The sequence below is a fragment of the Vicia villosa genome, linkage group LG7 (assembly GCF_029867415.1).
Source record: "Vicia villosa cultivar HV-30 ecotype Madison, WI linkage group LG7, Vvil1.0, whole genome shotgun sequence".
NCBI lineage: Eukaryota > Viridiplantae > Streptophyta > Magnoliopsida > Fabales > Fabaceae > Vicia > Vicia villosa.
Window position 1 is genome coordinate 28483719 of NC_081186.1, and position 27529 is coordinate 28511247.

Consider the following 27529-nt stretch of genomic DNA (forward strand, 5'->3'; position numbering starts at 1 on the left):
TGGCTATGACTTGTCTTTAGCCACTTTGATCTGGCAAAGGATTAGTGACAACATTGGGACCAACATCTTTAAAAGAGCGGAGCTTCATCCTCACCAACTCTTGCACTAAGGCCTTCAAAGCATAGCAGTGTTCTAAATCGTGGCCAGCACCACCCTGGTGAAATTCACAATGAAGATCAGGCCGAAATCCTTTTAAGGGAGGGTTTCGAGGAGGAGGCATGGCTCTTGTTTTGATCAACCCTTTCCGAACCAACGCGGGATATAGTTCAATGTAAGTCATGGGAATAGGATTATAAGTTGTCCTACCACGAATCTGATTTTGTTTATGCTTCTTATTACCTTGAGAAGGAACAGACAATGGACGTTGATGCAGGGTCCTATGAAGCACATATTTAGGAAAACAAATTGGCGTTTCTCCAAAATATAGATTACATGACATAACAGATGGTTGCCCCTGATTTGGAGTAGCAACGGAAAAGGCTAAAGGAGTATCCACTTGCTTTGTGATAATTGGAGGAATGTTGCATTCTCTGTTCAACAAGACTTGCAGGATTTCCATAATTTGATTCATCTGAATTTTCAACTCGCTGACCTCTGCTCTTAGCAACTCTTGGTCTTGTTGAAGTTCTTCCATACTCTTCAGATACATGCTTCTAGTTCAATGTGTTGAGGAATCAGCTTGACAGATAAGCAAACCACTCTGAAGATGGAGACATATGAGAATAAGTTTTCTAGACAACCTGGATGATGCAATGCAAATGCAATGTTGTTTTTGTTAATGTTTGATTTTCAAATAATTCAAGTTATTAATTTGTAAACATCAAAGCATGAAGGAAGTAAATCCTAAATTGGATCAAAGCATTGACCAAGTTATCATCAAGATCAATCATCCATTTTGGTGGATTAGGGTTTTCACCCTATCAACACCCAAGATCCATTGAGTTTGATGAAACTTATGATGTTTACAAAGAAATACCTATGAGTTCCTTGGAAATCAAACGAATGCATGGTTTATGTATCCATCACAATCAAGATCACACAAGGTCACACAAACAAGGTTCAAAGTCACGAGCATGGATTCATGGTTAAGAACCACCCACAAAGGTATGTGCTAAGGATTTTTGTACCTCTACAACGGGTTCTACAAAGTTCCCAAGGTCTGCATTCCATCTCGAGAATATTATCGGCTTAAGCGACTTACTCACCAACCAACAATATTCTAAAGAGAAACCCGTTTAAGTGTAGTATGTAACGCCCGTATAATTTTAATATTAATTTAATCAAGAATATTGAATTAATAATTAGAATTATTAAGGATTTTGTGAAAATAATAAATAAATAATGGTTTATGGCATTTGGGCCATGTGAGAAATAGTAAAAGGGGGGGTGTGATGTAGGAAGGCCCTTTACTAATATTATTATTATTTTCATAAAATAATTGGAATTGGGAAGAAAGAAAGAACGTGAAAGAACAGAAGTCTGAGGAACGAGGAACGTGAAGGAGAACGGTAGAGGGAGAGACCAAGAATCAAGAAATTTGTCTAAGGTAAGGGGAGACTTATCTGATTATCATATATTATAGGGTTAGGGGTTGATAATACTGAATAGATGTGGAATTCGGGTCGATTGAGTCATATGATAGGTTTAGGGATTGAGTCAATTGTAGGATGTTTGATCTCTATGTTTGAATCTATGATGTATGCGTTGTTATGGTCTCAATTGATGTGTAATTGGTGTATTATGAGACGTATTTTGTGTTGTTTGTGCATTCTATTTCTCTAGGTTCGTACTGATATGGTTTGGGTGTGTTTGGGACGCATAGAATGCTGTTTTCTGCAGGTTGGGGTTTCTGACATCGCCGGTTCGCGCCGCGTGCACAGGGTGGCGCCGCGAACTGGTGGGCAGAATACCAGGAAGTTGTGATACGCTCAGGTCGCGCCGCGTACCTGTGTTTGCGCCGCGAAGGCGTAACTTTTTCTCGTTTCGCGCCGCGTGCAGATGTTTGCGCCGCGAACAGCTTGGCAGAGAGCCAATGAATTTTTGGGACGCTCAGTGCGCGCCGCGAACTGGTGATGGCGCCGCGTGCTGTTGGTGTTTTGAGATATTTTAAAAGTCCAAAGATGCATAACATTTTAACCGTTGGTCCGTTTGATGCGCCGTTTTGAGCTAAACGAACCTTGTAGGATAATCTATATGATGATGATTGATTGGTTTTTAGAATGATGAAAGTACATGTATGCTATTCTTGTTGAATATGATGATTGGTGCAAATACGTGTATGTTTTGTGTATGATGATTATGGAATTGTAATTGAATGATGTTAATATATATGAACATACTTGAATGATGATGATGATGTTGATGATTGATGACGATGATAGTAGAAGTATGTTGTATATGTTGCATTCATTCATGCTCATTGATGATACTGTATCCATAAGGGTGTGTTGGATCAGTGAAGGGCATGATTCCCATCGTGTGGAATCTGTGCTGGCAGGGCCGTATCTTGGACGATGTTGGATCGGTCATGGGTTATTCCCATTTGATGATGATTGGTACCACATGCATAGTGTCAGTTCATACATATGCATAATTTATTACATGATTGGATGTATTCCAGTGTTGTAAATATTAATGATGTATTGATTTTGGTTTGATTGTTGTGAATATCTGTTTATGAAACAATTGGGTGAATGATACAACTGTGATGTGTTATGGCTTTATAACCTTATAACATTTGTTAATTATGATGAGACTCACCCTTACATGTTGTCATTTTCAGATTGAGGATAGCGGCTGTTCGACTCGGTGAGGATTAGCTCATGAGTCAGTGTTTTAGTAGCGTCAGGTGTCATGCTCTGATAGTCGTAACACTGGGGACGCGATTGTTTAGAGTTTAGGATTATGACTCTAGTTATGTTTTGATGTTTTTAAGGATAAGTTTTGAAGATGTTAAACTTAGTCCGTTTTTGAGAAATTTCCGCTGTGTGAACATGAAACGTTTTAAATTATGATGATTACCTCAGTGAATGCATGACATGACTGACTGATATTTATTTATTATGAATTGTGGCACCCTTATTTCATGTACTCTGAATAATTTGTAAACATCAAAGCATGAAGGAAGTAAATCCTAAATTGGATCAAAGCATTGACCAAGTTATCATCAAGATCAATCATCCATTTTGGTGGATTAGGGTTTTCACCCTATCAACACCCAAGATCCATTGAGTTTGATGAAACTTATGATGTTTACAAAGAAATACCTATGAGTTCCTTGGAAATCAAACGAATGCATGGTTTATGTATCCATCACAATCAAGATCACACAAGGTCACACAAACAAGGTTCAAAGTCACGAGCATGGATTCATGGTTAAGAACCACCCACAAAGGTATGTGCTAAGGATTTTTGTACCTCTACAACGGGTTCTACAAAGTTCCCAAGGTCTGCATTCCATCTCGAGAATATTATCGGCTTAAGCGACTTACTCACCAACCATTAATATTCTAAAGAGAAACCCGTTTGAGTGTAGTATCGCGTGACAACCAATTAGGACGTCACCTAACTAGTCTCCGCACTACGTCCTAAACGGCTAAGATGGGTTAAGGTATTATAAGGTCCTCAGCTTTACAGACCCAACCAAAAGTAACAATGCTTTCACGACTGACTCGTTTAACACTATCACTTTTAGCCAAGCCATTCTCCACTGAGTTGTGGGTCTCAAGTCAGCTCACAAAGGAATAACTCCACATAAGCCAAAATGACTATACCACATCCTATCTTAATGTACACTCAAGTCCGGGAATAGGACTTATCTCACACAAGTATCAACCAAGCACCCATATAAGCAGATAAATATATATACAAAAGATATATACAAAAAGATATAGCAAACAAGAAGCAATAACATAAACACACAGATAAACAAAATAGGCTAAACCCACTTAGGAAAAGTCCCCAGCAGAGTCACCACTTTTCTGTAGCTGCGGAAAATTTGAGCTTAAGCCATTGGTTAACTTAACTCGTTAAAAAAAGCAAGAGTCGCCACTGAACTTTTTATTCCAAAAGAGGAAAGGGAAAAAACTCAAAAAAAACCACAAAGAGAAAATCTGGATACAGGGGTTGGTTATGTAAGGGGAAGGTGTTAGCACCCCTCACATCTGTGGTACTCCACAGGAACCTTTTGAAAATCTGTGTTTGAAAGTTAAAGCTGTTTTGTTTGCTAAAAATAAAGAATTAAGAAAAGAAAAGGTTATTTACAAAAGTTTGCTCAGCAAGACGTAATGTCTTGTGCCTACATTCCTCCTCAGTGCAATGGAGAAGTCAGAGCATTTGTAGTTCTGCTCAAAAGTTTTGAAAAAAAGGTTTTATTGAAAACAGTTTTAAAGGAAAAAAAGTGCAAGTGCGCAAAAGAGTTTAAAGAAGATCACTCGACAAAAGTCAAGGTTTTATTGTGAAAAGAGTTTTGAAAACAGGTCGACGGCGATGCGCGGGGCAATCGGCTTATGGTAGAAAACGGCTAAGAACCTAATATTCTTTTATTTTGAAAACGGTTAAAAGTAAGAAAGCAATAATAAAGTAAAGCGATAAAGGAAAGTGTAACACCCCAATTCTACCCACGAAATTTAAATAAAATCAGAGTATAAAAATTCAAAAAAATAAGCAATTGAGGTATCACATATTTATTCTCAAAGAAAAATCACCTCGTCGCATAAAGCGGATACATAGCATTCGTAAAAAATATGGGAGAACCGACAACATCGAATGATAGTCTTTAACATAAAACAACTTCCATAGAAGTGCAACGGAAACTCAACAATTAGTTCAAAGATTTCATAGCATCTTAATTCAACAATTAACACAATTAAAGTGGCAATCTCAAATAAACAACTCAAGTATTTGCCAAAACATAATAAATCAATAGCAAGTAAATTGACACGTTCGTCCCCCCGAGTGCTACGTATCAGAGCGACAACGACTCAAGACCAACTCGGCTAACCTCCTCTCAATGCGAATCACCTGCATGTTACCAATATAAAGACAACGGCGAAACAAAGAAAGGGTGAGATATCAATTCATATAATCGAGCGCATGATAAATTATATATTAGAAATTAGACATATTCGTTTAATCACATTCACAAGTATTAATATAGTCATTCTATCATTAAGTCACAAAGTCACATCTTCACATAATCCCATCATTTAATAAGTCACAAAAATACAAATCACGACAAAGTCACAAACGTCACGCTATGAATCACATAGAAATATATGGGACATAACTCATGTATATGCATGTGGTACCAATCGGAGCTTCAGCCCCCGTCACCAATTGCCCAATTCAGAGGCACAAGGCATAAGCCTTCGTCACTAATTTGCCAATCCAGGCTGTCACAATAAATATGCAAATGCATGCGACTCGATGAACCGAACATCACACAACACCATCATCATCATTTACTTCACAAAAATATTTGTCACAAGCCACACGCCCATATCACAATTATTACCGATTATAAAAGATAATAACACCTCACACATAATACGACAACTTCACATAACAACGGAACAATTCCGACGATTCACTAAATCAACGGTCAATACTATTAGCAACAACAATCAAAAGATATTCACAACAAATCACAATTTCGATCAAATTCTCATGGTATCGTAATTCACCGATAAACCGAACAATTTATCTAAGTCCAATTATTTTCCAATTAAATAGACTAATTGAAATTAATTCATCTATTAATTAAATCAACCAATTAATAATCATACCAAATTAATTCAATTCAATATTCTATTCTCATTTCATTTTTTCCAATTTACTATTTTATTTTCTATTCTAAAACCAACATTTCATATAAAGGATACTCAAATCCACACAATTTCGGTCGGTTCGTAAAGTAGCCCCATTTTAACAAAATAACACCACCATGTTAATGTACTAATTAAACTTAGCTACCACATAAATTTTCATCAAATTCCGGACAACTAAATAAACCGCTTAATTCGGTTATTTCGAACAAACGGGACTGTTTTGCTTTTTGTTATAACTACTAACTGAAGGATAGAAAAACACTTAGAAAGGGGGGTTTGAATAAGTGTAGTCTAAAAAATTGAACGATAAAAACAATATGCACAGTTATTTTTATCCTGGTTCGTTGTTAACTATACTACTCCAGTCCACCCCCACGGAGTGATTTACCTCGCCTGAGGATTTAATCCACTAATCGCAACAGATTTCAATGGTTTTCCACTTAGTCCGCGACTAAGTCTTCTAGAGTATCCTGATCACAACCTGATCACTCCAGGAACAAATGCTTAGACACAAGCTAAGACTTTCTTAGAGTATCCTGACCACCACGTGATCACTCTAATTACAACTGCTTAGACACAAGCTAATACTTCCTAGAGTATCCTGATCAACACTTGATCACTCTAGTTACTTACAAATTAATGTAATCAATTCTAAGTGTATTACAAATGCTTCTGAAAATCTATAATCACAACAGTGATATTTCTCTTAACGTTTAAGCTTAATCTCACTAATATATTACAACAGCAATGTAGTGAGCTTTGATGAAGATGAAGTTTCTGAGCTTTGAATTTTGAGCAGCGTTTCAGCAAGTCTTTCAGAATAATTTCGTTCAGAATTGGTAACCTTGCTTCTCATTAGAACTTCATATTTATAGGCGTTTGAGAAGATGACCGTTGAGCGCATTTAATGCTTTGCGTGTTCCGTACAGCTTTGCATTTAATGTTTCACGCTTTTGTCAACTACCTCGAGCCTTGTTCACGCTGTGTCTACTGACGTTGCCTTTAATAGCTTCCAACGTTCCTTTTGTCAGTCAGCGTAGCCTGCCACCTGTACTTTCTTCTGATCTGATGTTTGTGAATATAATATTTGAATATCATCAGAGTCAAACAGCTTGGTGCAAAGCATCTTCTTGTCTTCTGACCTTGAAGTGCTTCTGAGCGTGATACCATGAGAACTTCAGTGCTTCTGCTTCTGATCTCAAGTTCTTCTGATGCTTTCATAGACCCATGTTCTGATTCTGCCTTGACCATCTTCTGATGTCTTGCAAGACCATGTTCTGATGTTGCATGCTGAACCTTCTGAGACAAAGCTTCTGAGCGCTGATTTGTGCATACTCTTTATATATTTCCTGAAAGGGAAATTGCAATGTATTAGAGTACCACATTATCTCACACAAAATTCATATCCTTGTTATCATCAAAACTAAGAATATTGATCAGAACAAATCTTGTTCTAACAATCTCCCCCTTTTTGATGATGACAAAAACATATATAAATGATATGAATTTGCGATCAGAAAGAGCAGACGGCTAAAGACAAATTACACAGCTATAGCATAAGCATGTGAATATGTCTCCCCCTGAGATTAACAATCTCCCCCTGAGATGAATAATCTCCCCCTGAAATAAATACTCGAAGAACTTTAATAATAAAAGACTTCCCTGATTATTTCAGTAGAGACGATCACATAAGCTTCTTGCTTCTGATAATTCATAGCTTCTGACTTTTGCTTCCATTGGACAGCTTCAGAACTTGAATTTCTTTAGATCCCTAGAACACTCACAGCTTCTGATTCCTGCTTCCATTTAGGACAGCTTCAGAACTTGAATTTCTTTGATCTTCAGAACATTCACAGCTTCTGATTCCTGCTTCCATTTAGGATAGCTTCAGAACTTGAATTTCTTTGATCTTCAGAACATTCACAGCTTCTGATTCATGCTTCCATTTAGGACCGCTTCAGAACTTGAGTTTTATGGATCTTTAGAACATTCACAGCTTCTGATTTCTACTTCTCTCGGATAGCTTCAGAGCTTTGAATTTCTTCTTACATCACTTCATGCTAGATTGTATCAGAACATTGTTGAATGTACCAGAGCATCATCAGAGCATCTCTACATCCTGAAATGTTACAGAACAAAACTAAACGACAAAAGTCAGCATGAATGAGTTAGAACATAAGATATGTATCAGAACACAAAATATGTATCAGAGCCATATAAGCCATATAGAATATATTAGATCCAATAGACAATGTATCAGAGCAAATAGACAATGATTTGGATCATATTCTATTATCAGAATTTCTGATCATTCTTCCTTCTTGCTTCTGATTCTGAAGCTTCCTAGCACTCAGCTTGCTTCAAGAATCCAAGAGCTTGATTCATTTTGTTGCTTCTTATATTGATCTTGAATCTTTGATTCCTGCAACAACACAACTTAGAAACATATGAAGCTTGCAGCTTCTGTTAGTAAATGTGGGGTCTTTTTACTCGGTAACTGATAATATTAATCAGATCATTTATCATATATTTTCTCCCCCTTTTTGTCATAACATCAAAAAGCATAAAAGATTCAGATGTAAAGCAAGAGACAAAAGGAAAGAAACATAAGTAACTTTTCATTGATTTCAACAAGAAGGATTACAAATGGGAAATGCAGGAAAACAGATGCAACAAGGAAAGAAAACTACAAAGACCAAAGCCTAAGACTCTATCCTACGCAAAGACTGCGCAAACAACTCAAGAACCCTCTGGTCTTCAGTTTGTTCAGCCATGGAAGCTTGAAAGCTCTTCATGCCTGTCCAGACTAGAACCTCCACTGTAGGAGAGATCCAAGAGACCAAAGAGGAAGTGAGGGACAGTTCATAGACAGGGAGCTAATGTTGCAAACGGGCTCCAGTGACTCAAGAAGGTCTTCTTCCTTTGGATAAATGTTGATAACAGCATTGAAGAAGAGATCTGTCTTGAAAGAGACTTAGAGAGCCATCCCAAGATATGCTTCACATCCTGTAACTGATTAACCCTTCCATCCGTTCTCATTGAGTTGAAAGGATTCCTGATGAACGCTAGGTTGAAGATGAATGAACTAGGGTTTATGCCAAAGAAAAACTTTGTTGGACAAGAGAGAAAAAGAAGAAGAAAGAGAGCCAAGACTAATTGAAAAAAAAAATTGCAACGAAAAGACGGAATAAATAGAGGGAAAAAGAGGAGGGAAACGTTCGAGGAATATAAAAAAGAAAAGAAGGACAATAAAAGAAATGATGAATAGCCTTTAATGTCATTTGACGTGAGGAGAGATAATAATGACAAAAGACTAGATTTGCACAGTTACCTAAGTAGACGTCCCCTCAACTGCACGCACGCTTGTCCAGAAATAGTGAACACGTGTTTACCATCTGGATAGCCAGTTACAGCTGTTTTGCTTTTAAAGAGATTCTGAATCAACTTAGACAATGAAACGTTAGTAATAACTGAATCACAATTTCTAATTGATTTCAATCAGAACTTCTTAAAAAAAAATCAATTTCATTTCAGAAGATACTCATACATAAGATCTTCTCATCTTCTCATTCTGGGCATAAATCCATACTGATATTCTTCAGAATGAACTTAAACCTATCTTCAGCAAGGGGTTTTGTAAAGATATCAGCCCATTGATGGTCTGTATCCACAAAGTTTAAAGATATAACACCCTTCTGAACATAGTCCCTTATGAAATGATGTTTAATCTCAATATGTTTAGCTTTTGAATGTAAAATAGGATTCTTAGATAAACATATAGCAGAAGTATTATCACAGAAAATAGGAATGTTACTCTCATATATCTGATAATCTTCCAGCTGACTTCTCATCCAGAGCATTTGTGTGCTACAACCAGCAGCAGCAACATATTCTGCTTCTGTTGTTGAGAGGGCAATAGTAGCTTGCTTCTTGTTGTACCATGAGATCAGATGACTTCCAAGAAATTGACAACTTCCAGAAGTGCTCTTTCTTTCAATTCTATCTCCAGCATAGTCAGCATCACAGAATCCTACTAAGTTGTAATCTTTAGATCTTCTGTAAACTAAACCAACATTACTAGTACCTTTCAGATACCTTAGAATTCTCTTAACCGCTGTTAAATGAGATTCTCTCGGATCTGATTGGAATCTAGCACACAAGCAAACACTAAAGAGAATGTCAGGTCTAGAAGCAGTTAGATATAGAAGAGATCCAATGATACCTCTGTACAGCTTCTGATCTACCTTCTTACTTACCTCATCCTTACCCAGTACACATGTTGGATGCATAGGAGTTTTGGCTTCTTTGCTTTCAGAAAGATTAAACTTCTTCAGAAGTTCTTTCACATACTTCGTTTGATGAACATAGGTTCCATCGGAAGTTTGGTTGATTTGAATCCCAAGGAAATACTTGAGTTCTCCCATCATGCTCATTTCAAATTCAGCCTGCATAGACTCAGCAAACTCCTTTCCAAGTGTAGCATTAGATGTTCCAAAGATAATATCATCAACATATATTTGACAAATTAAAATATCCTTTTTAAATGTTTTACAAAAGAGAGTAGTGTCCACTTTTCCTCTAGTAAAATCATTTTCCAGAAGGAAAGAACTCAAACGTTCATACCAAGCTCTGGGAGCTTGTTTCAATCCGTATAATGATTTCTTTAATTTGAAAACATGATTTGGAGACATGGAGTCTTCAAAACCAGGAGGTTGGTGAACATAAACTTCTTCATCTATATAACCATTTAAGAAGGCACTCTTGACATCCATCTGATAAAGAGTGATGTTGTGTTGAGTGGCAAAAGAAATTAATAGACGAATAGATTCTAACCTGGCCACTGGTGCAAAGGTTTCTGTGTAGTCAATTCCTTCTTGCTGACTATAACCCTGAGCAACCAGTCTGGCTTTGTTTCTTACCACTTCACCTTTCTCACTTAGCTTGTTTCTGAAAACCCACTTAGTACCGATGATGTTAAATCCTTTTGGTCTAGGAACCAAGTCCCATACATCATTCCTTGTAAACTGATTTAGTTCTTCTTGCATGGCAATTATCTAGTCTGGATCTTCTAGAGCTTGATCAACAGAAGTTGGCTCGATCAAAGAAACAAGACCTAATTGACATTCTGCATTGTTCTTAAGGAATGCCCTTGTTCTGATGGGATCATCTTTCTTCCCAAGGATCACATCTTCTGAATGAGCTGAAGCAAGTCTAGGTGATCTTCTGACTGTAGGTTCTTCAGAGATTCTCAGATTCTCTAAAGATGCAGCAACATGATCTTCTGATTCGTTGCTTCTGAGACTGCCAGCTTCTGCAGCATTGCTTCTTGGTTCTACTGCTTCTGATATATCAATATCAAAATCTGCAAAATTCTCAAACTGCTTTGGTTTTTCAAGACCAAGCTTATCATCAAATCTGATATTGATTGATTCTTCTACAATCAATGTTTCAGTATTGTATACTCTGTAGCCTTTAGAGCGTTCAGAATATCCAAGAAGGAAACACTTTTGTGCTTTAGAATCAAACTTACCAAGATAATCTTTAGTATTCAGAATAAAGCATACACATCCAAAAGGATGGAAATATGAAATGTTGGGCTTTCTGTTCTTCCACAATTCATAAGGAGTCTTATTTAGAATAGGTCTGACAGAGATTCTATTCTGAATGTAACATGCAGTGTTTATTGCTTCTGCCCAGAAATGCTTAGCCATATTGGTTTCATTGATCATGGTTCTGGCCATTTCTTGTAGAGTCCTATTCTTTCGCTCTACAACTCCATTTTGCTGTGGAGTTCTAGAACAAGAGAAATCATGGGCAATACCATTTTCTTTGAAGAACTCCTCAAAGAATCTGTTCTCAAATTCGCCACCATGATCACTTCTGACCTTTATGATTTTGCACTCCTTCTCAGATTGAATCTGAGTGCAGAATTCATAGAACATTGAATGAGACTCATCCTTGTGTTTTAAGAACTCTACCCATGTCCAGCGGCTATAATCATCAACGATGACTAATCCATATTTCTTCCCTCTGACAGATGCTGTTTTGACTGGGCCAAACAGATCAATGTGCAAGAGTTCTAACGGCCTTGAGGTAGAAACAACATTCTTAGACTTGAATGCAGGTCTGGAGAACTTGCCCTTCTGACATGCTTCACAAAGAGCATCTGATTTGTATTTCAGATTTGGGAGTCCTCTAACTAGATTTAGTTTGTTAATCTGAGAAATCTTTCTCAAACTAGCATGACCTAATCTTCTGTGCCAGACCCATTGCTCTTCAGAAACAGACATAAGACAAGTCACCTTCTGCTTCTCAAGATCAGAAAGATCAATCTTATAAATGTTGTTCTTCCTCTTGCCTGTAAATAGGATTGAGCCATCCTTCTGACTTACAACCTTGAAAGACTTTTGATTGAAGATTATATCATAACCATTGTCACTTAATTGACTTATGGACAATAAGTTATGCTTTAATCCTTCTACAAGAAGTACATTAGTTATGGAAGGAGAGTTACCAAGACTTATGGTTCCAGAGCCAATGATTTTGCCCTTCTGATCTCCTCCAAACTTGACTTCTCCACCTGGTTTAAGCACCAGGTCTTGGAATGTAGACCTTCTTCCCGTCATGTGTCGCGAGCACCCAGAGTCCAGGTACCATGACATTTTGCTTTTTGTCCTCTTTTCCGCCAAGGATATCTGCAATAGGAATAATCTTTTCCTTAGGTACCCACAATTTTTTGGGTCCTTTCTTGTTAGTTCTCCTCAAGTTCTGATTGAACTTGGGTTTAGCAAAATATTTAACAGGAGGAACAATATGATACTTCTTATTCTAAGTTCCATGATATTTCTTAGGTTGTGTCACATGCTTCTTGGTGTGTGTTAAGTGAAAACTTTGTGCATGTGATGTGTGCTTAATATCATGGGAGTGGCCAAATTTAAATTGGTTATACAGAGGCTTGTATGATATTTTCATATCATCCACAGATTCAAGCTTGTATGGGATTTCACCCTTATAACCAATGCCAACTCTCTTGTTCCCAGACACAGCATATATCATAGAAGCTAGCTGACTTCTGCCAATACTTCTAGATAAGAACTTCCTGAAACTTAAATCATATTCTTTCAGAATATGATTCAGACTAGGAGTGGATTTTTCTGAATCAGAAGGAGATCCAACATTATTGGATAATTTTAAAACTTTTTCTTTTAATTCAGAATTTTCCAACTCAAGCTTCTTAGTTTCAAATTCAAATTGCTTTTTCAGCTTTTTGTATTTGATACTAAGATGAGCTTTTAATTCAAGAAGCTCTGTTAGACTGGAAACTAACTCTTCTCTAGATAGTTCAGAAAATACCTCTTCAGAATCTGATTCTGATGTAGATTCTGATCCATCATCTTCTGTCGCCATCAGCGCAAAGTTTGCCTGCTCTCCTTCAGAGTCTGATCCCGATTCTGATTCAGAATCATCCCATGTTGCCATAACACCTTTCTTCTTATGAAACTTCTTCTTGGGATTCTCCTTCTGAAGTTTTGGACACTCATTCTTGTAATGTCCAGGCTCATTGCACTCATAGCAGACAGCCTTCTTCTTGTCAGATCTTTGTCGGTACCGCGAAAAATGGATCAGAGTCGCCACTAATATATTTATCCCATAAGGGAAAGGAATATCAGAAACCTAACTCGGTATAAGAACAAGGTCTTTCGACCAGAGAACAGGGCACGGGAGTCGGTTACGCAAGGGGAAGGTGTTAGCACCCCTCACGCCCATCGTACTCGATGGTATCCACCTATGTTTGTTTTTATCTAAAGGGTGTCTAATGTCTAAAACTAAATGCAAATGAATGAAAAAGAAACACGGGGAAAAGAAGGAATTATTTACAAGTGTGTTCGCTTAGGCCCCGCGACCCAATGCCTACGTATCCCTTAAAAGGAATCAGAGCGACCGTAGTTCGGCTCTATAGTTTCCATTTGTTTTGTGTTTTTTAGTTGAACAGCGGTTAAGGTCACAATCCACGATGCTCGACCTTTGGAGACTTATACGCCTACTTTTGGAAAGGACTTAACTTGTTCTTAAGCGCCTAACAAGGCAAAAGAGTGAACTTGGGTTTGTGTTTTTTATGTAACTACATGATGAACAAAACCCAATACAAGGTTTCGCACCACTTCGTCACTTTGTTTTAATTCGAGCCTTTATTAAGTGTTTTAAATGTTTTTGGTTGAGTATTTTTTAAAGGAATTTACTTTGCGATTTGAATCACATAAAATGTATAATGATCGAGAAGCAGATTAGGGAATGAATCCCACTCACTTCTATCCCATTATATAATGTTCAAGAAACAGATTAGGGAATGAATCCCACTCATTTCTATCCCATTAACTAATGTTTGAGAAACAGATTAGGGAATGAATCCCACTCATTTCTCTCCCATTAAGTAGTGACCGAGAAACAGATTAGGGAATGAATCCCACTCATTTCTGTGCCACTAAGTGATTGAGAAACAGATTAGGGAATGAATCCCACTCATTTCTCTATCACTTTCTTAATGTGATTCGCATCTTTATTTATTAATGTTTTAAAGTTGAAAAGAAAAAAAGAATGAACAAAAGGGGAACTAACCTATTCTCTAATCTAAGTTATTCTAATCTAAGTCTAATGGCCCTAAGGTCAAGGATAACTATCCTAACCTATCTCAATTCCTCTTAACAAAGAAGGAAGAGTCTAAGGGAACATGGCAAAAGAATGGAGTTACAAATCCAACAAGATGAGAAGAGAGCCCTAGGGCAGTAGTGTCGCGGGCGAAAAATCGTTTTGTTCCTCTTTTTTGTGGATGAGACACCTGATGCCTTCTTTGGGCTCGAGTGCTCATAAAAAATGATTTTTCTTTTGTACCGACCAAACTTTTTATTATTTCCAAAGGAGGAAAAGGAAAAAAGCTGCAATAACCTAAAAGTGGGGGGAGATCTTGGGTAAGAGGGTTGGTTATACGAAGGGAAGGTATTAGCACCCAACGTATCTATAGTACTCTATAGGTTTCTTTACTTTGTTTTTCATTCCATGTTATTGAGAAGTTCTTATGAAATAGGTGGGACCTAAGGTGTTTGTTTGATTATGCTCGCAAAGATCATCGCGATCCTCTGCATACATATCCCTTAGAGGGAATCAGAGCATCTGTAGCTCGGGGTCTACGGGTGCTAAGGTTTGAATGGTTTTGTTTTGTTTTGCTCGCCAAGGATCGACCTTGTGCCTACGTATTCTCAAAGGGATGTTGAGAAAGTCAGAGCAATCGTAGTTCCCACTTATGCTAGTGGAAGCAAAGGAAAATAGACAAATGTCGTCTAAATGCTAGATGTATCTAATCTATATCATCACATACATCTGTTTGATTTTTGTTTGTTTAACCAGCCTTGTGGCAAAAACTTTCAATGAAGTCAGCCTTGTGACAAAAAGTTTTGATTAATCAGCCAGCCTCGTGGCAAAAGTTTCAATGAAGTCAGCCTTGTGACAAAAACTTTGATTAATCAGCCAGTATGGTGGCAAAACAGTTTGATTGATTAGCCAGCCTTGTGGCAAAAAGAAGTTTGATTGATTAACCAGCCTTGTGGCAAAAAAGTTTGATTTTGATTGATTGATTGTTTGTGATGATATAGAAGAGATACTCCTAGCATAGAGATGAAAAATGTCTAATCTCCTAGGGTATTTGATTTGGATATTGGGGATGCTTATAAGAAGCCCGTGGGTCCTTGTACGAAGCCCAAGAGGAGGCTATCCGAGGGTCCTTGCATTGTAAGCCCAAGAGGAGGCTATGGGAGGGACAATCCAGGGTCCTTGCATTGTAAGCCCAAGAGGAGGCTATGGGAGGGTCACTCGTTTGTACAAAGCCCAAGGGGAGGCATGGTATAGTTGGTTTGAGCTCTTAGAGCGATTTCACCGGGAAACCATACTCTATGTCCTAACCTAAACTAGTGGAGATTCTTTGCACGAAGCCCAATAGGAGGCTATGGGGAACCTAGTGTTGTACTAAGTTGAACAAGTATATAACACAATCACACATATGAACAAACATGAACAAGTATGAACAAACATGAACAAGTATGAACAATTATATATATATGCCAAAGTGTGTGTATATAATGGAGTTTATGAAGGAAATATACCTGTAAGCATGATCCATTTGTATACACAGGGCTCGGGACTCATACTCGGGGAGAGGTCCTTTGAGTTTATTCAACAGTTATGTAAACAGGTATTCACAAAGGGGCTTGGGACTTATACCTACATGGAGGCCCATGGTATTTTTTGGGAAGATTTAAAGAAACCTTCATTTTTGGTTTGTTATTCAAAGTTAAAAACAAATTGATTGAGATATGTACAAAAATGCGTACAATGAAATACCTAATTTCATGTACTGGAATGGGTATGTACAAAAGGGCTTGGGACTTATACCTACATGGAGGCCCATGGTATTTTTACAAAACATGGTTGATTGTTTTATTTACAGACGCGTCGTTTGTTATTTTGAAAACAGTTTGGAAAGTATTGTTTTGAAAGAGTTTTCTGTACAAAGAAAAACTGTATAAAAGAAAAAAGAGTGGGTCTTATACTCTCTAATATTCGAGAGGCCCCACTTCGTTTTGAAAATCAATTGATCAATTAAAAAGATTTAATCAAAAGAGAAGTGGTTTATCATTTTGAAAAAGAATCGCGATCGCTCGTCTTAAAACGATTTGAATTTGACAACAGTCAACTTAATTAAGTTAAAACAAATTTTAATGCTTAATTAAGACCTAAATGATTAGGGTTTGATCACAAAAAATATTTACAAGTGATTAGGTTAAAAAATTAAATGAAAAATAATATTTAAAGTAATTAAAAACACTTAAAAATGTATCACTTTAAACCTAATTAAAAACATATTAAATAAATCTTTTTTTGTGATTTTTTTTTAATATTCATAAAATATATGTGTTAAATAAAGAGTGTACAAAAAATGAATGAAAAATGAATTAATTTGATGTGTTAATTAATTAATTGAAGTTGTGTAAAAAATTGAAAAAAAACAAGTGATAAAAAGATGGTTTTGCCCCCCATGAGTGTTGAACTCGTGACCTTAAGGTTACTACTCAAAAGTTTAACCAACTGGACCACGCGCGTGGTCTGATAATCATTTGCAACGAGTTGAATATATTTTGAATCAAGTTTGTAAAATCAATTTCAAAAAAAGGCGCCAAGAACACAAACCCTATCTGAATTTGAAAAATCTGAAAACTGGATTGTTTGGATCAAGTGAATAGCCTAACTTGCTCGATTTTGGACGAGGAACATGATGGTACCATTTAATTCCATTTATTTTCACTCTAGGGCCATTGATTCTCTGATGAACACGAAGAACCCTAATTCTATAATTCACTCTGAAATTGTGTATAGTTGATGAATTATGAAATTGATTGAGGGCTATTGATCAGTGATAGTGCAGAAACAAGATGGTAAACCAGTTTTTCATTTATGATGCATGTATGTATGAGTTTGAAGTTGATAGGCACTTACCTTAAAAATGCCAAAGCTGGAGATCGAATTTTGCAGTAGAGGAGTTCCAGTTGTTATTTCTTGATCTGAACACCTTCAGTGGACCTTATGGAACATGTTTGGATGCTTAGAGCAGTTTGAATTCACCTGAGCATGGCCATAGTACCCGATCTGCAGTTGCTTCAAGTATGAATCAAGCTTGGTGATTATGAGGTTACAAATCATATGTGAGTGCTTGGATAGTTCATATGTGATGTATGGATGATGTTAGAAGTGGTAGTTTGGACAGAATTGAGCCTGAACAAAAATTGGCATGATAAGTCTCATGTTATGCATATTTGGAGGTGAGATGATGATTTTGAGTTTTCAGGTGTTTTGGGGTGTATGAGTGATTCAGACACATCATATATGACATTTAGAAGTTGTGGGAAGCATCACTTTGTTCAGAACTTGCAAGGTTTGGAGGTTGAGTTTTCTACCTCACTTTGAAACACATGACTTGTAATTCAAGAAAGAAGAGAGAAAACCTATAATTGTGAGGTTTTGGTGTGATTTTGAATGAGGTAATGACCTCTATTTATAGGCCAAAGAGTCTGAACTCAGAGCTTTGCAACTTGCTTCAAGAAGTGATGATTTGGCTTAAGGGATAGAAAGGAATCTTTCACATTTAATGCAATGGTTAAAAGTAACTAAACCATGGTTATTTTGGCCAAGCTTCTTATCTCTTTCCTATCTGATCTTAAACCAGAAAAATATCATTCAATCATTGCTTTGGTGTGTCATCACTTGGATCATTGGCCATATAGTATAGAAACTTAGTGAAAATGGCTTGAAATTTCATGCTTAATGACCTCTAATGTCAAAATTCAAAACCATAGCTATGCTCCATATTTTTTCATGCTCTTGGACATTTTGGAAAGATCATGTTACACACTTCAAAACCCTAGTTGAAAGTTCCTTCAAGACCTTTAAGGAAATGGGTGAAAAAGATCCATGAACTTTGAAGAAAATGAGATTTCAAGTGAAGTTTTCAAAAAGTACCAACTTTGAAGCACCATATCTCTTAAATGGTTGATCTTATGGAAAAATTTTATATGTGTCAAAGTTGTTTATTGGATCAAAATCTACAACTTTCATGTTGGAAGTTTTTTTCAGTTTGTAGGTGAAATTTTGAGTTATTCCCCTCCAAAGTTTGGAAAAAACCATGAAAAACACTTAGAAAAATTTTCTAAGTATGAAAGTCAAACTTTTGACTTTTTGATTCTTGATTGATTTTCTTGATTTTTCTTGATCAAATGACTTCATACTTCATATATTGATGATTTTCAACTTCAAAAGTCATGGTTGACCAAAATTCCCCAAAAGTCAATGGTGATCTTGTACAGTTGACTTTTTCAGACGAATCGCGTTTCTGGAGATTTCAAATGAAACATGCTATCCTCACCATATGAATGGTATGAATGGATCACATTGAAGCATTAGAGGATATTGAGCCATGTTTTGAGTTGTGGCACCATGTCCTGATTAAAAAGTCAGTTGTTCAGTGAATTAGGTCAAAAACCCTAATTGTCGACCTGATGAGATTGATGACTGTAGGTCTTGAATTGAGATGCAATTTCCATTGGATATTGTCATAGGGATTATTTGAGGATGATTGAAACCTTTTATTGACTTCCTGGGGATTTTTAGGGTTTCCCAAATGTGATCCCTGATTTCAGTCCCTGATAGTTCAAAACCCTGATCTGAGGATTTGTCTGATCATTCTTTGTGTAGGAGATGTCTTGAGCTAATGGATTAGGTCAAAATGAGGTACTTGGGGTCTTGAGGTCTTGTCCCAAGTCATTGGGTCAAATCCTGAGCAAAAGTCAAGAGTATGCTATCTTCAGTCAAAACCCTAATTCAGTCGATTCAGAGCCTTTGAGCTTGTTGAAATGAATCTCTGAGGACCAAATGTTGATTGTTGATGAAGATGATTCATTTGAGATGAAGGGAGAATAAAACCCTAGTTGATTATTGCTTGTACTGATGAGTGATTTCTTGATTAAATCCCTGCTGAGTCACAAGTAGCAAACACAAGCTATGCAATTTGTTAGAGATGCAAATGATGCATATGCAAATGATATGAGGTGGTATCTTAGGTCAAAAATTGGGGTATGACAGATGCCCCTATTTAAGTTTCTTCAACCTGAGACATGAAGATTGAAAATCTTCATTTTGATAGGGTGGAAGAGACTTAAATATCAGAAGACGCAAATTTTGGACCTAAGATACCAAAATTGCGAATGATGCAAGGATGTCTTTACCGAGGGGATATCAAGAACTGACTCCACTGGGGAAAAGAGGTTGGGAAGGATGTCTCAATCCGTTTTTAGGAAGAGAATCCGTTTTATCGGGAAAGCAAGTGTATGCTTCACCTGGGAATGATAGCTTTATAAGAAAAGCTTACCTATCGACATTATCGACTATCAGCATGGGGACAGACTTGTTTAATAATGCGAAGGTGAAAGGTATGAAACTATATTACCGACTATCAGCATGGTGATAGACTTGACAAGGTAAAAAGAGTTTCAAAGGTTCGGTTAATATTACCGACTATCAGCCTTGTGATAGACATGTTAAATAATATAACCAGAACAAAAAGGTTACCGACTACCAGCCTCGTGATAGCGGTTTTGAAGACATGATCAATTATCAGCCGAGTGATAAAATGATCCTGGAGACTTTGTTAGGGAAATTACTGGTTATTCAGCCTTGTGAACAGTAATAAGGCCCTGATTGTCAAATGGTCTTCACGATTGATTTCCTAGAGAGGAAGAATCTTTTGGAAGAGACATAAGCTGCTCAGATGATGAGGCTATTGTTTATGGTCTGTTTTTTCACGACTCTATTTGAGGAATCGGAATTTGAATTTCTGGTAAAGACAAAGTTCTAACCATGAATGAATTGGAAAGAAACAGTCAAACAAGACTTTGTACCCAATGAGGAATGAACTCGACTGGGGATTTTCTCCTTTGTTTTGAGAGGAGAAAACTAAAGCAACCTTCTTCCACGAGGAATGATCTCAGTGGGGAACTGGAGAAAGAAGATTTTATTTCTGCTTATGGGTGACAACCTACTTGGAGAGATGACACACCCGTACCTGTTTATTTTTTTCTTTTTTCTTTTTTTTTTTATTTGGGATAGATATATCCTGAACAAGTGATTATTGAAAAATGCAAGAATGCATAAATGATGCAAATATGTATGAATGATGAATGTCAAGAATGTAGCATGCATACTGACAATACTGACAGACAGAGGAGTATATACTGGAGAAGGACCGACGTCGCAATACAACCAGATACTTGGCAAATGTTCTCAACACGGTGTAGATAACACAGGTGATGAATGGTGTTGCGTGCTTTAAACTTCTCTGGGAAAGATAAGCATTTTTCCTTATTGAGATGGAAGAACCTTTTCACTGGAGATAGAAAATCTTCGTTACTGGGGATAAAAGACCTTCTTCACTGGGGAGAGAAGAGCTTCTTCACTGGGGATAGAAGAGCTTCTTCACTGGGGATAGAAGAGCTTCTTTACCTCGAGGGGTAATTGCTTCAAGAATTCTTTTCTGGGACAAGAATACCGTTGTCTCAACAATTTTTCCAGGAGAATCCTTTTGTTCATCCTATGGAGACGACTGCTGATGTTCCTTCCGTTGTTCACAACTCAAAGGAAAATTTCGCTTTTATTTTGAAAAAGAAAAGTGAAGTAAATTCATTTAAAACTTATTTTTTTCTTTTTTGTTTCAAAAGTGAATAACACAATTAAAGCGTCATTTTGCAAGCTGAAAGAAATTAAAGATTGCAAACAAATGGGCACAAGGCTCAAATTTATTTAATAGGATGGAAATCCGCTAAAGGCGTGATTCCATGGAGTATTTACAAAAGTTAGAAATGGTAATTATGCGGAAAAGGCTACATTGAAAGCAATAACCACTATTCCCTCTAAACAACTTTGAGTTCCAACTGTGCTTGTCGCTTCAGATTGGCGATAATTTGATCGAAGATCCTTTGATGAAGTACAGACTCCTCAGGTGACGAAGTACAGACTGATGCAGTTACTTTTTCATAAATCCCTAATTTTTGCCTAGATTGCCCTTTCAGGTTTTCAATCTACCAGGATGAATTTTTCTGTTTATTGTCTCTAATTTTTGCCTGGACCGCCCTTTCGGGTTTTCAATCCACCGAGACGCTCATTTTTGCCTAAGTCGCCCTTTACGGGTTTTCGACTTACCGAGCTGTTCTTTTGTATTTTTTTAGACAAAGTATTTCTTGACTGCATCAGCATTCACAGGATATGGGAGTTCATCACCATCCATGGTTGCAAGAGTCATGGCGCCGCCAGAAAATGTTCTTTTGACAACATACGGGCCTTCGTAATTAGGAGACCATTTGCCCCTAGAATCTAGTTGAAAAGACAAGATCTTTTTAAGCACGAGGTCTCCTTCTTGAAATTCACGAGGTCGAACCTTTTTGTTGAAGGCTTGTTTCATCCTTGCTTGGTATAACTGTCCATGGCATAGAGCAGTCATACGTTTTTCTTCGATTAAGTTCAACTGATCGTATCTGTTTTGACACCATTCAGCCTCTGATAACTTAGTTTCCATGAGGACTCTCATTGATGGTATTTCAACTTCTACGGGGAGCACAGCTTCCATGCCGTATACTAGAGAAAAGGGAGTTGCCCCTGTCGAAGTACGCACTGAAGTACGGTACCCATGTAAAGCAAATGGCAGCATTTCATGCCAGTCTTTGTAAGTGACGACCATTTTCTGGATGATCTTCTTAATGTTCTTGTTGGCAGCTTCGACGGCGCCGTTCATTTTTGGTCTATAAGGAGAAGAGTTATGATGCTCAATCTTGAATTCCTCACACAATTCTTTCATCATTTTGTTGTTCAGGTTTGAACCATTGTCAGTAATGATCTTGCTGGGAATACCATATCGGCAAATGATGTTATTCTTGATAAACCTCACAACCACTTGTCTTGTAACATTGGCATAAGATGCTGCTTCGACCCATTTGGTGAAGTAATCAATTGCCACTAAGATGAAACGATGACCGTTTGAAGCTTTTGGTTCGATCATTCCAATCATGTCGATACCCCACATGGAGAAAGGCCACGGAGATGAGAGAACGTTGAGTAGAGTTGGTGGCACATGGATCTTATCTGCGTAGATCTGGCACTTGTGACATCTCTTCACGTGTTTGTAACAGTCTGATTCCATTGTCAACCAATAGTATCCTGCTCTTAAGATCTTCTTGGACATTGCATGCCCGTTTGAATGAGTTCCAAAGGACCCTTCATGCACTTCATGCATTAACATGTCTGCTTCGTGTCTTTCCACGCATCTGAGCAAAACCATGTCGAAGTTTCTTTTGTATAGCACATCTGCATTCAGGAAGAAACTGCCAGAAAGTCTCCTTAGAGTTTTCTTATCTTTGTTTGATGCCCCAAGCGGGTACTCTTGAGTTTGAAGGAAGCGTTTGATGTCGTGAAACCACGGTTTATCATCGATGACGGCTTCGGTTGCAAACACATAGGCGGGCCTTTCAAGGCGCGTGATTCTGACTTTAGGCACATCATTCCAGTGACTGACTTTGAACATGGAAGATAGAGTAGCCAAGGCGTCTGCCATTCGATTCTGATCTCGAGGTATATGATGCAATTCAACCTTGTTGAAGAAAGTCAACAGACGTCTTGCATAATCTCTGTAAGGAATCAAGCCAGGGTGGTAAGTTTCCCATTTGTCTTTGATTTGGTTGATCACGAGGGCTGAATCTCCATATATGTCTAGGATCTTGATCCTTAAGTCAATGGCTTCTTCGAGACCCATGATACAAGCTTCATATTCTGCGATGTTGTTGGTGCAATCAAATAGCAATCTGGCGGAGAACGGGATATGAGTACCCTTGGGAGTGATGATGATTGCCCCAATTCCATTGCCAAAAGCGTTTACTGCTCCATCAAAAATTAGGCCCCATCTTGATCCAGGCTCAGGACCTTCTTCAGGTAACGGTTCGTCACAATCTTTCATCTTCAAGTACAAGACATCTTCATCAGGAAAGTCAAACTTGAGAGATTGATATTCATTAATTGGTTGATGTGCCAGGTGACCGGCGAGAATGCTTCCTTTGACCGCTTTTTGAGCACGGTATTCAATGTCATATTCGGATAACAGCATTTGCCATCGGGCAATCCTTCCTGTTAAGGCAGGCTTTTCAAAGACATACTTGATCGGATCCATTTTGGAGATTAACCAAGTAGTATTGTTGATCATGTATTGGCGGAGACGTTTTGAAACCCAAGCCAAAGCACAACATGTTTTTTCGAGCATGGAGTAACGAGACTCACAGTCTGTGAATTTCTTACTCAGGTAATAGATGGCATGCTCCTTCTTACCGGTTTCATCTTGTTGTCCAAGCATACAACCCATGGATTCTTCCAACACAGTAAGGTACATGATTAATGGTCTTCCTTCAACCGGAGGAATCAGTATTGGTGGTTCTAACAGGTACTCTTTGATACTGTCAAACGCTTTCTGGCAATCTTTAGTCCATACAACCCCTTGATCTTTGCGGAGAAGCTTGAAAATTGGCCCACAAGTAGCAGTCATTTGAGAGATAAATCTGGAGATATAGTTCAATCGTCCGAGAAATCCTCTTACTTGTTTTTCAGTCTTTGGTGCAGGCATCTCTTGAATAGCTCTGACTTTGTCGGGATCTACTTCAATACCTCTTTGGCTGACAATGAAACCCAAGAGTTTTCCAGATCTAACCCCAAAAGTACATTTGTTAGGATTCAAGCGAAGCTGATATTTCCTTAGTCGTTGAAACAACTTCAAAAGGTATTCAATATGTTCTTCTTCTGTGCTGGACTTGGCTATCATGTCGTCCACATAAACTTCAATTTCTTTATGCATCATGTCATGAAAGAGAGTAGTCATTGCCCTTTGGTAAGTTGCGCCTGCATTCTTTAATCCAAACGGCATCACTTTGTAGCAAAAGGTACCCCATGGGGTGATGAAAGATGTCTTCTCCATATCTTCGGGAGCCATCTTGATCTGATTATAACCGGAGAACCCGTCCATGAAGGAAAAGACGTTGAACTTAGCAGTGTTATCAACCAGCATGTCAATATGTGGTAATGGAAAGTCATCTTTTGGACTGGCCTTGTTCAAGTCACGGTAGTCAACACACATTCTAACTTTGCCATCTTTCTTCGGAACTGGCACTATGTTGGCCAACCATTGAGGATACTCTGAGGTGACAAGAAAACCTGCGTCGAGCTGCTTTTGAACTTCCACTTTGATCTTGTTAGCCATATCAGGATGAGTCCTTCGCAATTTCTGCTTGACTGGCGGACATTCTGGCTTCAATGGCAAGTAATGCTGAACAATATTGGTATCCAACCCAGGCATGTCTTGGTAGGACCAGGCAAACACGTCAACATATTCTTTGAGAAGGTCTGTCAACTTACTCTTGACATCAATATCAAGCAGCGATCCAATGGTCACTTCTTTTTTGTCTTCTTCAGAACCCAAGTTGATCTTTTCTAAAGGCTCTTTATGAGGCAGAATGGCTCTTTCCTCGTGCTTAAGTAATCGAGAGATCTCGTCCGGGATCTCCTCTTCTTCCTCTTCTTCGGCTTCGAACACAGGAAACTCAAAGTTGGGAGAGGGCATAGGGTTATTGCATTCAATGGGTTTATCAATAGTAAATCTGCACACATGATTTATATTTATTTCAGAAAATTTATGAATGCAGGAGTGTATGCAGATTTTTTTTTGAAAAAATTTTTTTTTATTATTTTTTTCGGTTTTTTAGGATTACCATTTCCAGAAAAAAAAGCAAAAATAAAACATATAATGTAGGGAATTCAAAATGACGCTTTATTTATGATTCATTTTTGAAACAAAGCCCTAAACACAAACTCATTTGTCTTGGGCAGGACAAAGAGGGAAACTTTTAAAACAAAGCCCTATACACAAAGTTATTTGGGCGGAACATTTAAAAGCAAAGCCCTATAAAACATCTCTCTGCTTTGGGCAAGGCAGGAGGTCAAAATAACAGCGAGGTGATTACTTTGAGCGGCGAACAACATTCGGAACGTCGACAGCTTTCCAGTAGCAACGAACTCCTCTGTGCATTATGTATTCAGGAAAATTCTCTCCAGAATTATCTTCAGTATTGACATTGACCGCTGGTCGAGCAGGATTTGAAGGTCCTGGTTTGCCAACCTTGTTCTTTGTAGAGTTGAAACGGTCTTCTTCTATTTCTTGAAGAGCATAAGACGAGTCACAATCTTCAGAATTTTCAGGGTGTATTTCCCAGTCTTCAGGATGAAGAGACTCATTGTCAGCGACACTTTCTGAGTCAATTGCGGGACCATCTTCCCCTTCATCTTCAAAAATGGCATTTATGTGATAATAACCATCTTCAGGATTGTTAATCTTGGCAGATGCATTGAATCCGAAATCTTCAGTAATTTCAGGCTGCTGAGAAAATTGACAGTATTGGTAAGCCTCTTCTGGTTGACTATTATATTCAAAGGAATCTCCCCATCCAGTTGGTTGGATGTCCTCAATCGCAATCTTGTAACTTTCAGGTGCAGTATATTTCACCATATAATCAAATTTTCCACTTGGTTGTCCCAAGGTGTCCCAGATTTCTGCAGGAACAGGCTCAGTTTCTTTGCCTTTGGATTTCTCTGACGGAGGATATGGTTCTTCCTGAGATATGTATCCCGAGTCATTGAGATAACACTTCCATTCTTCTTCAGTATCAGGTAGACCTTCTTCAATGCATTCTTCGATAAGGACATTAACCTCTTGAGGAATTGGGTTAAGGAATCCTCCACTAATGAATGTTTCTTTGATCGGACGAAGGGTTTCATCCTTCTTGGTGCAGTTTGAGAATGTTGGTGAACATCCGAGACCTGCTCTGGTTTCATTCTTAGTAGGGATCACAACTTGCCCCCAGCCAGTGGTAGTTCCATTTTTCACTACTTTTACCGCCTCTTTGTAAGAAGAGATTGATGCTTTCTTTTTGGAAGATTCGTCTTCTAAAGAGAGACCTTGGAACTGCGTTCCTTCCTCACTGTCAGCATTTATGAAAGAGAAATTGGATAAATGGCTCACCATCATGGCTTGTTCTCCACTTATTGTTACCAATTTTCCATTTGTTACAAACTTTAACTTTTGATGGAGCGTAGAAGTTACTGCCCCTGCTTCATGGATCCATGGTCGTCCTAACAGACAGCTATAAGCAGCTTGAATGTCCATGACTTGGAAGGTGATTTGAAATGTATGTGGGCCAATTGTCATGGGAAGGTTGACTTCGCCGATAACAGATTTTCGCGATCCATCAAATGCTTTGACAACTACACCACTGAACTTCATAGGCATTCCTTGGTAAGACAAGCGGGCAAGAGTCGTCTTTGGCATCACATTCAAGGAAGATCCGGTGTCTACCAACACATTGGACAAAGAGTCTGACTGACAGTTCATAGAAATGTGCAAAGCAAGATTGTGATTTTTACCCTCCTCGGGGAGTTCTTCATCACAGAAGCTTAAATTGTTACAAGCTGTTATGTTGGCTATTATCCCATCAAAATGGTCAACAGTCACATCATGATCTACAAAAGCTTGATCCAAGACCTTCATCAGGGCTTCCCTGTGGGCTTCTGAATTTAACAACAATGAAAGTATTGAGATTTTTGAAGGAGTCTGCATAAGCTGATCCACAATCTTATATTCACTTCTTTTGATAAGCTTCAAAATTTCATCAAAATCAGGATTCACATTGGTTCCACTGGATTGACCAACATCAGTGTTTGTATTACTAACAGGAGTTTCCTCAGGATTCCCTACTGGTGTATTCACAGGATTTTGTCCAGTTGCAGGAGTAACAGGCTGCTTTGGAGGTAGTGGAGTATACACACGTCCACTTCTTGTTACTCGACTCACATCAGCGATGTTCACGACAGATGAAAGAGTAGGTAAAGGAACTTCTTGTCCATCCTTTATCATTGTGGCATTGTAGTTGTATGGAACTGCCTTGTCAGAGTCATAAGGAACAGATCCAGGTAGACAAATGATCAAAGGAGTAACAGGAACCTTCGGCTTGTTGTAGGTAACT

At 38.0% G+C, this 27529-nt stretch overlaps 1 protein-coding gene across 1 annotated transcript; it reads right to left on the bottom strand.

The window, feature by feature from the left end:
• Positions 1-68: 68 nt before the first annotated feature.
• LOC131618803 (uncharacterized) lies at positions 69-27489 on the bottom strand (the record flags this gene model as incomplete). The annotated part of the gene is made up of 2 exons (XM_058889960.1): positions 69-154; positions 26223-27489. Coding segments are annotated over 2 exons (1353 nt in total), but the record flags the coding sequence as incomplete, so codon positions are not given.
• Positions 27490-27529: the final 40 nt, after the last annotated feature.